Below are 14,943 nucleotides of genomic sequence, written 5' to 3'. Positions count from 1 at the left end.
AGTACTAAATGTTTCGACTACTCGAGGTTACAAAAATGTCTTTAAAGTGCAAATGATAAATAAATTTTATAATACGATTGTCTATTTCTGACTAACACAAAAATAATCGTTGTAAAAGCAAATAAAACTTTCGGTGTATACAGTTATGATTGGATGTTTTTATTCGTTTTATGAAGTATTAACTACATTTATTACATAGGTAAATGATTCCATGTTTATTTATGAGTGTGGACTAACTTTATCGTTATAAAAAAGAAAGTAACATTTATTTACAAGAATCAAATGACTCTCCTTTGTGCTTTTTGGCCGCTTGAGAATCATCTTGATTCTCAGTTTTTATCATTAACCTGGAAATCCGTTTTGACTTTAAGTAGGACATTGTTTCGCTCGATGATCTGCAATTAAAATTAATTAATTAAAGTTTGTCGGTTTTATCGCAGAATAATTTGTATTTAACAATAGTTTAAATTGTAAAATTTTGTATTTACCTTGGATGTGGAGTCTTAGTCTCGGTAAACATTTCTGTTGAATTACTTTCGGATGAACTAGAACTTGTACATGGAGAATACGGAATGATCTGGTATGTAGTTCTACCAATTACCTCGGTAGTTGGTTCTGTATTTTCTGTTTGATTTGGCATATTATTACTAATACGATTTTCCCCATCTAGTATAGGCTTTTTCTTATCTTCAACATCTGTTTTCACAGATTTTATATCAACATGATTCTCAGCCTTAGTTTTTAGTTTACCATCTTGCGTGGGAAAATTTACAGTTGGTATCGTTATGTTCTTATCTCCTTTTCCTGCAATCATTAAGTTAATCAATAGTTTAGAGAGTTCTTCCCTTTTCCTTGTTACTACTATTTCCTCAAACCAATGTTTCAGTGTCTTTATTGGCAACGTATAATCTTTAATGGGATTCTGGAATAAAAATTTATTATTGTACAATTTGTAATGCTACCTCGTCTACCAATTATACCAATGATATAAACTAAAAAAATAAACCTACTTTAAAGAAGCTCTCTACGTATTGTAATACATATAATCCGCAATCAGTGAAATTTGATTGCTGAGGAACTTTCAACGATGCTCCTTTAATAGTATCTTTCGAGAACACTTTCTCATTTCCCATTTTTGCAACGTACTCACAGCTTAAGTAATCTCTTAGTGTAGCTACTACACGTGCTCTGCTTGCCCCCGCAAGAGAGTCAAATATTAATATGCAGGGTCTACGAAAAAATAAAATAAAAATATGAATAAATATAGCATCCTATTTGGAACGTCACTTGTTTTAAAAGTATATGCAAATACTTACACTTTTATAGTCTCTTTCTCCTGCTGTATATTTGGTTCGACATTCGAAGATAAACCTTTGTTTTCTGCATTTTCTGATTCATCCTACATTAGAAATTGCCAATAGCATATACTTTGATACATCTATAATTTATTATAATCTATATTAAAACATAACTTAGTTTGCGGCACACTTACATCATCTTCGCTATCCATCTCCATTTCTTCATCATCACCTTCAGCTTCGTCTCTTTCTGAACCATCATCACCTTGATCTATGGTCACAGTAGTTGTTACTGGTTTAAGAGTTGTACTTCCAATCGTGACAGCTTGTAGCTTTACTTCCTTTAATTTTTTACTTTTTTGTACAGTCTTGTGAACATCATTTTCATCACATCGTTTCGGCTGTGCAAAAACTTTACCCACCAAACCAGGGAAACAAATAATAGCCAAAAACCAATGGGCACTGTAATATTATTTTACATAACAAATGTCATTTGGAAATATTTTAGATTAAATACAGACATAGAAACAGAATTGACCATTTGAGAAAGATAAGTACTTACTGCTCATTTATAGGAATTATAATGAAATCTTTTTCAAATATGTTAACGTTTTTCGTCCACTTTTGTACTCTTGCATGTCTCTTGGCAGCGGGTGAAAGAGGTACATTACTTTCACCTGCTTGAGCATGTGGACTTGTTAATCGTTTATAAAAATATGAACTGAATACATGAGTTCTATGTTGATCAGATTCTGATAACACCTCCAGTGTCAAATATTTTAGATAGAAGTCTATAATCACATCGTTTAAAAACTGATCCTCCCCAAGGCATAAATAATCTTCAGTGTTAATCGCTATACCGCCTTTTGCAGGTGGTGGAGGATATACAGTTATTCTGTAAATAGCAAATCGTACATTATACGAAAAGTGAAAACTGTTAATTGTAAAAAGGAAATGTCTCAAACAAAAGTGGAGAATATTAGGAGAAACAGATTATGTTAACATTTATTTGACCAACTTTGAAAAATATCCAGAGAATGAAGAAGTTTCAATATTAGTTATAGAAACTATAAATATGATAAAAAGTATAAGTTTCAATCTAAAAAATTAATTGTTACCATCAACTCGTTCCTAAGTAAAATAAGAAGAAGAAGAAGAAGAAAAAAAAAAGAAATAGTATAAATATCATTATTTATACTAATTCTGTAATTAAATTTGTTTCTTACGTCTGTATACCGCCATTGACATTTGAATTAGTTGTTGTTCCAGTTTGATTTTCTTTTCTAGATGAGCTTTGTATTTTTAGCTTCTGAAAGAAGACGAATTATATTTGAGAGACAGTAATTTTACATACTTATCAATAACATATATTACACACATCTTTCGGCGATGCTCGTACAAGGATATCATTTGCCTCCTTTGAGCTTAATTCTTCTAACAAGCGTCTTCGCGAAAACAAAGATTTTAGCACAACTTTCGATTCTTCGGATAATTTCTCGGGTAGTAAAGTTATCCGTTTGTGTGTATGATCTGTAAAAGTGTTAACATTCTCATTTCATTTATTTATATATATATATATGTAAAATATATTATAAACTATAATATATTTTAAAGTTGATACCTTTTCCAGCAGGATCATAATATGGCCCTTTTGGATCCTGCATTCCTAATAATTCGCGAATCATAGCTCCAGTATTGGTAGATGTATAAAAGAAAAGCACTGGCATTGCTTTGCCAAAATGAATTAGCACTTTTACTATATCTTGGATTTTAACTTCTAATGCTACAAAAGTTTTATCTGCAACAAAAATACGCATAAAAATAGTCATATTTTTATATGACAAATACCTATCAAAATAACACATATAATTATGAACATATAATAATTAGTAAAAGATTACCATCTTCTAATAGGGGTACACCAAATCTTACTCCAGTTTGCGAGATTATAACTCTCTCTCGAGGAACATATTTATAAGATCCTATCCTTACTGTTCGACACAACAAAGAAGTATGCGGAGATTGAAGAGAATTATCTGAAAATATTTATTTTCACGTTTTCTCATTTTATATATAATTACATTCAAAATGCAATAAATTGGAATCAACGTATTTTATAGAAATCATTTACATATGTAAAATGCGTAAAATATGAAGCATATTGCAAGATACCTTTAATATCTTCACTCTCCATAGCATAATCAGAACTGATGCTAGAAATAGAATTGTTCGTAATTACTGGTTCCTTCTCAAGAATGGTTTCCATTTCTTCACTAAAATTATTACTTGCGTCGTTTGAAAATATATTGTTAGTAGAGCCGTCCGGTCTTTTAATTTTGCCTTCCTCCTCTTCGTCAGATGATATTGTCAGACACTCTGTGTAAGAAATATCATGTCTAAGCTGTCTGTATGTCATAAGATATTTAAAAGAATTCACCTCAAAATTTTTATTGTATATAAACATAATTATAGTAATAAAGATCATTCGATTCAATTGTAAGACACAAAAATACGATAATAGAAACAGTATTTTTCTCAAGGTCGTTCGTTCCATGTTTTTCTAAATTATTAATGCCTTTATTCAAACCTCTAGCATTACAATAAAAAAGAAAAGGAAAGTATTAACTTACTTATATATTTAGACACATCGCGAAATAATATATGAGACGAGACCTACGACACATTTATAGTTCCGAAAAATTCGGAAAAAGAAAGAAGAAAATATAAAGCTTTAAAAAATTTACAAATTTAAAGAAACATAAACCGATTAATATTTTAGACGACAATAATAATAATGAAAATTAATACATATGTATATGTAGTAGTGTTTACTATAAATTATGTCATTATTAACATGGGTGTTATCGTCATCGATCATTTAACAAGTAATCAAAAAAAGCTAAATATGTTACTCCACATTATTATGATTTTAAACAATAAATCACTTTTAATCATGAATGTAATCTCTTGTGTAGACATGATTATTATATTGTAGATATTACTTGAATAATGTGTCAAATATACAAAGTAGTAAAGTTAGGATGTACATTCAAATAAGTATTTCTTAAGCATTTATTTCTATATATCTTTCACATCAAATATCTCGCAGTGTGTTAGGCATACAATGTAAATACATACCATTGATTTTTGTTTTTAATTTCTCTTTAGTTCAAGCACTAAACAAAACATATGGTTCCATTTAAAAAAATATTGATGACCTTGAAAAAAATATTCCTTCCGCTATTATATTTCCTTTTAGAAAATTGTGTTATTTTGCTCATTTTTCTTTCTGCTATATTCAGATGCGACAGAGATGTTCAGCCATACTGTTTAAACTTACACAAGATAATATTGTATCGTTGAATAAAATCATATAAATTGTTTTTTTCTACCTGGCTCTTTATGAATAGGCCTTGGTCTTGAAACGCCGCCTCTTCCTCTTCCCCTTCCACGTTTATACACAGATCCATCTCGCTCCAATTTCTCTAATTTTGCCGATGAATTTCGTTCGTTATTTTTCTTGTAAAAAGTCTACAAAAAATTAACATAATAATATAAACCTAAAGATTTATATTATAAATTATATTTGTATCATAAAGTATTTATATTACATTTCGTACAATAGATATTACAATGGACTTTAAATTAAATTTATACAGAGATGATAAGTTAATATCACAAATTTTAATCTTAGATAGAACTAGAATATTGATTTCTTAGAGCCTTATAATCCTTACGTCAATAGTTAGCATTGTTTCTTTCTTTTCTTGCATACCCATTGTCATTGATATAGATTTCACATCTTTGGGTAATTTTCTTTTACATCTTAGACACCGATTAAAGTCAATAGAACTGATACCACAATGGGAACAGACAGCCAACATTCCCTCAATGTATATAGGTTCCTGCAAGACATATAGAAAATAATAAATAAAAGATATGAAAAATACATTTATATTAAAAAATATATCGTTATTATATATAAAAGAAATAAAATTCATTGTTATGTCATATGTTACCGTATTATAAATAAATATAATTCTGCTATGATAATGGAATGATTAAAATTTACGAAAAACGGTGGACTATTCAATGTGTGCACTGTAGTCATAATTTTAACATCCTACGTTCTACATTTTTGTTCATTTAATTGTTTCAATAATAGTATTTGTCTATATGACAAATGATGTATGTAAATGATGATTTATATGATGTTTCTAATTAACACGTTCGTCGCCCCGCTTGATTCGACTAAGTTTCCTGCGGGGCCCAAATCCGACTGCCGGTACGCAGAACGTAAATAGAGCGACAAGCGGGAATTCATTGTTTATCGTCTTCGTTTATTGTTGAAATGGAGAAAGCGATAAGCTTTCCAGCTAGATTTCCGAGGGATCTCATGGCAGATATCTCATACCTTTCATTTAGTCAAGAAGCATACTTATGAGACGTATGCTGTTCAGTAAACAGTGTGAAAATATATTTGAAGGTGAGGATAGTAATGATGACGGAGTATACAACTATTGTTCGAAGTGCCCAAAATCACTCCAAATGTGTTTGGAATGTTTTAACAAATATTAATATTTTTATGTTGTATATCCTATATATAATATTTAATTAACTCGAACAAGAAGAGCGTCACCATACTTTGATGACGGGACCCCCACGGAAGTATACCCGTCACATAGATACGTGCGACGTGGCGACGAACATGTTAATAATTATTTTTGTCAATAATTCCGTTAAAATTTTTAGAAATACCATGTATATGCCTTTAATGAAATAAAAATTTAAATTTCGTGCAAAAAAACATTCTTAGCCGAAATATAAAAATTAAATATCTAATTTACACTTATACTTAACAATATAACTGTATCATTTAATATATAGATTTAACAATTCATGATAGATGTTACACGTATATTGTTATACGTAGATTTTAAATTAAGGTAATAAATTTAAAGAGAAATTTGATGTGTAATTACTCTCTAAAATTAATCTCTATGTGTAGCTTTTCAATGTTTAAATATATAAGCAATTTAAAAAGAGGCTTCATGCATTTTACACAGTGCTTTGTCAATATTAAATAATTTGTTACTTTCATACAATATCAATCATTACAAATACAAAGAGATGCGTTATATAAACATTTCTGTGAAAAAATGGTTCAATCAAGACATTGAATACTTCTCAGCATGATTTCATTTTAGTTAAGCAAAACATGCTTACAGTGTTACTGCTTTTTATGCACAAATATAAAATACATAATTATAAAAATGTTTACATAAACTATATTATTACAAACCAAAAATTAAATAAATGTTTTATATATTATCGGAAGTTGTTGTATAAAACTAAAAAATTACAACTTACCTCATTTTGTTGTACAGGATTACTATTCTCATCTGGCGAACTGAAATGTTCAATATAATATATAAAAATATTTTATGTGTTAACTTCAATCAAGTGATATATTTAAAAGCTTACCTATGAGAATTGTCTAAATTAGTATTTGCACTATCTTGAGAACTATCATTTTCACTCATATCATATGAAGTAACTGCACCAGGGCCAGCTTCTACAATGTAATTGATACCCAACATAGGATCGGAAACTAAAGAGACACTTGTCTTTCCACAAAATACAATATTTGCCTAAAAATGCGAATCATTTTTAACTAATTCAATTAATAATCTTTGTAAAATTTCTTCTGGTGACTATTAACATACCTGTTCCAGTAAATCTTGAACTGTACAATCTTCGTTAGGTATGTCAAATGTAATTAATCTCTGTTCACCATTCGAAAGCATAACTAACATTTTTGCAGTATTTCCTTGTATTTGAGGTTGAACTTTAGTATTTGTCGGATTATGAATAACTTTTTCAAGATAAGCGATACTTTCAGTAGAACCATTTTCTGAATCAGTTTGCGAAGGAAAACTTTGTTGATTTATTGGATCTTTTTCACTTAGTGATGAAGATTCCAGAGATTCAACATCCATAGTATTAAGCACATTTTGAGATGGAGGTGAAAGTGGTGATTGTTCATACTGAGATTTTTGCGGTGTGGTTTGTTTCTGAAATTGTAATTGTGATGACGATGACATTTGTTTCTGTTGTACTGAATTTGTAGTTGTTTGTTGTCGTGGATTATTTAATGAACTTTGCACTGATTGTGAAGCAATATTTGATAATCTCTGCATATTATTTCCTTGTAATCTTTGATCATTTTGCACTTGTCTTTGATTTTGTAATTGTTTTAATCTTGTTTGTTCCATTTTAGGCTGTTGCACTTTTAAGGAACTTTTTGGCAAGGTAGGAGCTTGAGGTCTACTATGAACTGTACTCAAAGGAGAATGTACTTGTGTAGAAATTTGTGTCACATTCTGTCCAATGGGACTAACTGTTTTATTACAAAATGGCGTAGATGCTCTGATAGACGCATTAGCGTTTGGTATTTGAGTTCCAATGTTATTTGTTACATTCACCCTGTCAATGGATGATGTTCCTATTTGTACACTATTTGTTGATAATCGATTTCTGTTTTGGTATGATTTAAGCGGTTTTCTTTTTACAATTTCAGTATTCGATGAAGATAATTCACAAAGTCCATGTAGAAGATTCTAAAAATATATAACTGTTATTGCACTTAATAATTTGCAAAATAAAACTATTATGATTCTTTACACTTACTTGCGAAGAAGTATTATTTTGATTTTCATTTAAATTGCCAGTTTGAATTTTTTCTGATATCAATGCATTCTGCTTCGAAACTGCATTTACATTAATACTATTTTCTTGCATTTTTATCCATTGTATTTGTTGTCCATCATTATTACAACCTATAAATGTTTTGGAACCTAAATAAGAAAACAATGTTCTTATAAGTTGCTTTACTGTTTCATCGTAACCATAAAACTCTTCCTTTTACATATTAATGTAGATTCTTGGATTTAATGCACTATTAAGATGCTATACAAATTCATTAAATTTACCTTTATTATCCACAATGTTTACAATGTTCCCTCCTACAGTATTATCATTTACTGTCGTAGCCTTTAATACACCTTGGGGTGAAGTTAATTCATTTGTATTTGTTTTGATTATAAAAACGTTTTGTCTGAAAGTAAAAATGCATCATTTCAATAAGTTGAAATAAGAGAAAACTCAATGTAACAAATATTTTAACAAAATAGTGCAAACTACTTCCTGTCTGAGTCATTAGTATTACATTTATAAATCAACTAAACATATTTCTAATGAATGGTTCTGATGACACATAAATAAATTGTGATTGAAGATATGTTTTATGGTCCCTACATGTCAATTATGTGTATAATGTTTATAAGTGAGAAGCACGAGGAAAAAGGGGTGCATTGCTATATTTTTAATTGCATTCTATAAAATATAATTAATTCTTCCATTTCATATATATTCCGATACAAATACTATATTACCAAATATGAAAGTTTTAATTTTATAAGGTCAGCACCATGATACTTTAATGAAAATACTATTAAATGGATTATGTTAATAAAAAGTACATTTTAATGTACCTGTATTATAACTTAGTGCATATGAACTTTTTAAGATGAGTTTGGTAATATTATTGTTATGTGAACAATTAATTATAGAATCCATAGAGCTAACAGATGCATATAAATCATTAAAAAAAAAATTTAGGGAAAACAAATTTCAAAACACAGAAAATTTAATGTAATATAATTATACGTATACATAAATGATAAATATATATTAATATTTAGTAAAATAAAGAAGTTTAGAAACATATATTTCATCGTCATATTATTATTTAAAAATATTTGGTTTATTAGTGTATATTATGCCTTATATTCGAAATTGATTTATTCTTTCATAGTTATGTGTTCCTATCATGTTATATGATTATAATTGTATGATATTTTATAATTTTAGCAAATTGTTAATACATTCTATATTCAATGAATGAATGATATAATTACACTTATTTGTTGTGTTACATTTCTATACTTGTTTGTTGTGACTTATTTCATAAAGTGACACGAAGTGAATAATGAAATTGATATGATATGCCCAGATTTCACATGCTTACATTTAAATTTACTATGATTTAGATCACCAGAATACAATATTTCATTATTAAATCAGCTAGAAAACCTACTGTGTAATTACAAAAGATTTCTTTGAGGCACACATGTACAATACATATACATACACATATACATGTACACACATATATGTATGTGTGTGTGTGTGTGTGTATATATATATATTAGTGTAATATATTTTAAATTTACATTTCAGTGTTACAAATAAACAATGCACTGTTATTCTTAATAATTTTATTAACAGGAGCAAATTCATAACTTTTTTTTAATACATCATGTTTCTACATATATAGCTAGAAGACAACCTTAAGAAGTTTTTATTAATATGCTATATTTCTATAAAATATATCAAAACAGACATAATTGTCTGTTAGAATTACAAATTTAAATGCTGACAGAATATAATTTTATTCTAAACACGTTATACATATACATGAAATTATATAAATCTATTTACAAAATTGTGTGTAATTGAAATAATTTATTTAAATTATTATATAATTGCAATCGTATTACATACTATAAAATATATTCTCACAATGCAACATGAATAAAAATATTTGTTATATTCTAATAACATGCTGAATAATTGATATTTAGTTTTCATAATAAGCACCACATACCAATACCCCCTTTGTTTTCCTCGAGTATCTAATAGTTTTTATATTGCAATATGTATATTAATGTGTGTGTATGAGTGTGTGCGTGTGTGCATGTATATATACACACACGCGCACGCACGCACGCACACACACATACACACACAAAAAAAAAAGACTAAAAGCACGAAGATACTACACTGCTACTTCAATATTTGGATAATTAAAATGCATGCGCACAAATTACCCTTGATCCAATTGTGTTGCAGAAATTTGACTCCCTAAATTAATTTGCTGTGAAAATATCGCTTGCCCGCTGTTTTGTGGTGCAGTGGTATAAGCCAAAAATTGTTGAGAACCATTACCACCATTATTTATATCTTCAACAACTAATTGTACACTTTGTCCCTCAACAGAGCAAATTCTCTGCACTTCTTCAAGTGTTAATGTACCACTGGCATTGGTCACGAAATTATAATATTGTGCCATAGTATTTAAGACTTAAATGCTTGCAAATATGATTTTTTGTCAATCAATGTAGATCAAATGAATCAATGTCACTACTACGCCAAATTACACCAGTCCATCAGTATCATATCTGTAGAACGATGAATTAGTATCTGCACAATAAAACCTATTAAAAGTAATTTAAGATTACTTGTGTTTCTCTATGATATATGTTTACATAAGTTAAGCTTTATTATTTCATAGAAAATGTGAATATAAAAATACATAAACAAACATTAAAAATAAAAATGTATTGTAATATTGGATCAGGTTAAATTAACCTTGGTTAATGATAATATATGTTTGTATCACTGCTTTTTGGAATGCATATCATATTAAATTTTTGTTCAGATTTGTAAAACCAAAGAATAATAACATTACTGATGATAAAACTGTTTACCTATATCAAAAGAATTACATATATCAATTATAGATAAAAAGTCACATATTTGCAAAATGTAATTTATTCCCAAACTGAATGGCAATTATTCTTTCTCTTAAATTAATACTTTACATTTACTTTATAAAATCTTTTCTTTAATTACATTTCATGTATATTATGATAGATGTTTGAAATAGGTATTTATATAAAATATGTATATAGAAACTAGAATAAGATCTTATTGTACTACAAAATATAACATTAAGAAATATAAAAAGCATACCAAAAATATTTTATTTTATTTATAAATGGACATAAAGTAAAACGTTAAACTTCTTAAGTAGTCTCCTACACACAGCTTTTTAAATATTGTGTAAGACCGCCTTAAATCACATCACAATTAAAAATTAAATCTAAACATAAATTTCTGTTGCATAATCAAACTATATAAAAATTGTTGTACAACATGTGCTTCAAAGATTTACAATTTTAACAATAAAAAGCTATTATTTTCTTCATGTAAAGAATATATTCTAATAAACCTTATAGACAAAAATATCTTTCTAATTTATAGTAGCATGCAAAATTTTAAGAAAGAGAATTTGTATGATCTTGAAATTATTTAAATAGCACACGGACAAATTTACGTGAATAATAGATTACACAACTTTCTGTACTATACAATGTTTAAGAAGTTTCATAATATATTTAGATTTATTTTATTTCACATTGTGAGATACGTCCTATTATCAGATATGTAATACGTATTCTCATATAAATAGCAATAGCTTAATGAAAATGTGAATAATATATTATTAAGAATATGATGTTTAATGTCCTCTATAAATACTTCATTAACAAAGAAAAAGTTTACTACAAAACTCCTATATTGTTAGAAAGTAATGATTTCACTATTCTCTAATAATATTAAGTAACTAGTAGAATTTACATGATAGTTTGATTTATATATAATTAAAACTTTTATGATTGTCTAAGTATCTTTCAAAATTTCGTGTATTTTCGCTAAAAATATAAAATATTTATATATATCTTCTGTTTACAAAAATGTAATACACATATACATACAGTATATCTTGTTTATTTGTACATACGCTATATTTCCTTAATTATTGAAAATACTAAAAGAATGTTTCATATTAAAGTTGTTTGATTTCATGGGAGAAACTTAGTAAGATATCGTTTACATTCTTATTTAAAGAAATGTAACTTCTTTAAGTGGAACTACATGTGTACATTTTTCTATACATTATTTGACGCATTTTTCGACTTTAATCTATTAAAACTTATCCTATGAAAGACAAGAAAAGACAACGCTGTGCTTTTATGTTTATGGTTTCTTTGTCTTCCAAACAATAAGTTTTACAAAATTAAAATTAAAATATCTTTTAAACTAATCATTTTTCAACCCAAGTACTTTAATATGTACTTTCCTGTAGAGAATTAAAGAATGCATCACGTGGTATATAAAAAAATACATAGTTCAATTTAAAAAACATTATATTGGCATTGGAAATCCCTTTAAATAAAAAACTAAAAAAGTCTTGTTCTCTCACAAAATCAAACAACTTTCATATGAAACATTCTTTTAGTATTTTCAATAGTTAAGAAAATAATAGCTTGTAATCTGCTAAGCAGAACATACTATATATATATATGTATGTATTCAGTAATATTAATAATTAAAATATTCTTTTGATAATAAAAATATGGTTTTTTCACAAAATTATTTTCTCCATCCGATTATCAAAATTACCTTTGACTAATATACTCAAATACTTCATAGAGTGCTTCATAGAATATCCCATAGAGTACTTCTGAATAAATGTGAATAATATAGTTCACAACATACATGTATAAAACCATATAAACCTAATCAAGTACAAAAAATCATCGAAAACATAGAATACAGAGAAGAAATTTGTTAATAAAATATAGTTAATAAAATATTGTTAAGTATTGTTAATAAAATAAGCATTGTAGTAAGAATGTGTTTCTAAGATATTTTGTTTGGAAATTTGTATATTTTAAACTATACTATAATAATTATTATACAATAATTATAATAACTATTATTCAATGCAATAAAAATACATGATTTAAATACAAGAGATATGTTGAAATTCAGATGAGGAAATCTCTAACGAATTATTGGAGTTTTTATAACACATGTGATATAAATTAATAATTAATATGATATATTGAATTATAATATGTAAGTATGTAAGTACAGAATAAAATTAAATGTAAAAATTATCTCTACTATGTGCGTGTAGGTGTGTGCGTACGTGCGTGCGTGCGTGCGTGCGCGCGCGTGTGTGTTGTGTGTGATTTCTAACATTATTATTGTTTTTACACTTGTAAATACAAAATGAGAATTTGGAATAATATCTCAATTATGAGAAATAGTTAAGTTTCACAGAATCATAACCTAGAAAACAAAGAAACAAATCGACCTGGTTTCCATATATCCGTTATAAGAAATTAAAATAATAAATTAAAAGTAAACACGTGCACTAGAAATACACATATTACTATGTATAATAAAATATATTTACAATTCAACATCGAAACGTGCGAAGTAAATGACGGTAGAACTGTTTGAGAATTTTACCATAACCTTATTTCAAAATTTCAATTATCTTAAGCAAAAATTATAATGAAATAGCACTAAGAACATTTACATTTTGCTATGTTATAAAGCTATTTTATTGTCAATTTCATATAAAAAAAAACATGCGGAATTACCGACTTGAATATGAATCGACGTCTAGTGCACACGTTATAAATTTTTTATTAAATTGACAACCGTGATACTTACAGTTGCTTGTGGAAGAAGAAATAAATACACAATCCCGAATTCGGCAGTAGTAAATATTTCTTAGATTGTATTCTAGTTATTTCGTTATAGTTCGCGCAAGTAAATAACAATTCCAATTCGCCATTTTACGTTACCGTTTACGTGAAAGAATCGCAAAGCAACCGATAGACCGCAAAAGATTACGCCACTGCGTCACTGAAGTAGAATTTCCGGGTCCGGTTTTCTAAAACATTAACGGCGCGAAATTTGGTATGTTATGCCAACTACAGTTTCTGCGAGACGCCAATACAACGTATACTTAATTTGTGTTCATTATTTAGTGATACAGTCGTTATATTGTTAAAATCTTACTTCACTCGCGCATGTAAATAGAGTTAGTAATGAATATAGGTAATAATTCTCAAACCTTTCTAACGGAAATTTCTTAAAAGTGCATAATAAATTCCACGTTATAATACTGCAATTTGTTACGAACGATTTATTTTTTAGATTTTAATGTCTTTAGAGAAAATGAATTATAAGATAAATATATTGTTCACGTTTTTAAATTTACAAAGGAACTAGGAAGTAAAATTCACAGATGCGTTTATATTATATTTCTATATACCTAAAATGTACTTAAATGTAATTAGAAATTTAATACAAATTATAGATTATATTTATTCTACTTCTATAATTATGAAATTTTACATATTAATATTTAGAATTTATAAGTATAACAACAAATTTGCGTAAATCTCATATACTTTTTTATTAAATTAAAATTTTACATTTTATACAAGTTTCCAGATTTATTTTAGAAATATTATATTTGTCTGATCTAAAACAGTATAATATTGTTTTTGTAAATATTCAATTTAGGATTAACCCTTAGAGTGCTGAATACTCGGGGCCTATGCGCCGTACGGACGGTGCGCGGCCAGCGCTGACGATCGCTGTGGACTGAATACCTTTTCGCTATACTGAACTCTGTTGATTGACTATTCAAATCGTAATAAGTTATAGTAATTCTTTTGCACGAGATTAAATGATTCGAGAGCGTTATTTTTTAGTATTAATTATTTATTATAAACATTGAAATTTACAATAAACTAGAATTTTGGTAGTAAACTAGAAAACAATAAACTAGAAAACTAAATTTAGTAAATATAACACAAGTTAATAATTCAGTTGCGCGATTACTGGTCGTATCTTTTGCCAAGGGATCGTCACT

General features: G+C 27.7%; 1 protein-coding gene across 5 annotated transcripts; it reads right to left on the bottom strand.

The window, feature by feature from the left end:
- Nucleotides 1-138: 138 nt before the first annotated feature.
- On the bottom strand, nucleotides 139-13,910 carry LOC122577679 (sentrin-specific protease 7-like). Of its 5 annotated transcripts, none has more exons than XM_043749140.1 (20): nucleotides 13,731-13,910; nucleotides 10,250-10,636; nucleotides 8,291-8,415; nucleotides 7,989-8,155; nucleotides 7,025-7,918; nucleotides 6,783-6,949; nucleotides 6,669-6,708; nucleotides 5,036-5,203; nucleotides 4,691-4,829; nucleotides 3,471-3,674; nucleotides 3,200-3,334; nucleotides 2,920-3,096; nucleotides 2,677-2,828; nucleotides 2,525-2,607; nucleotides 1,861-2,193; nucleotides 1,493-1,760; nucleotides 1,317-1,399; nucleotides 1,011-1,230; nucleotides 489-922; nucleotides 139-395 (listed from the first exon to the last, which is right to left on the bottom strand). In XM_043749140.1, the coding sequence occupies exons 2-20, from the start codon at nucleotides 10,489-10,491 to the stop codon at nucleotides 266-268; spliced, it is 4,161 nt and encodes a 1,386-aa protein (XP_043605075.1). In that variant the 5' UTR covers nucleotides 10,492-10,636; nucleotides 13,731-13,910; the 3' UTR covers nucleotides 139-265. The 5 variants fall into 5 exon arrangements, with proteins under 5 accessions (XP_043605075.1, XP_043605079.1, XP_043605078.1 ...); XM_043749144.1 differs by having other exon boundaries at nucleotides 2,525-2,604; XM_043749143.1 differs by having other exon boundaries at nucleotides 10,250-10,622.
- Nucleotides 13,911-14,943: the final 1,033 nt, after the last annotated feature.

This window comes from Bombus pyrosoma, linkage group LG2 (assembly GCF_014825855.1).
Source record: "Bombus pyrosoma isolate SC7728 linkage group LG2, ASM1482585v1, whole genome shotgun sequence".
Taxonomy (NCBI): Eukaryota; Metazoa; Arthropoda; class Insecta; order Hymenoptera; family Apidae; genus Bombus; species Bombus pyrosoma.
The sequence above is the reverse complement of the archived record's forward strand: the minus strand, read 5'-3'. Positions and strand labels throughout refer to the sequence as shown.

Excerpts from the sequence above, each read along its gene's own strand:
- LOC122577679 (XM_043749140.1), bottom strand. The coding sequence starts at position 10,491 with ATGGCACAATATTATAATTTCGTGACCAATGCCAGTGGTACATTAACA. Across the intron at positions 3,675-4,690 it reads GCCTATTCATAAAGAGCCAG|AGTGTCTGACAATATCATCT; the intron begins GTAGAAAAAAAC and ends TTTCTTACACAG. Across the intron at positions 3,335-3,470 it reads GGAGAGTGAAGATATTAAAG|ATAATTCTCTTCAATCTCCG; the intron begins GTATCTTGCAAT and ends AAATATTTTCAG.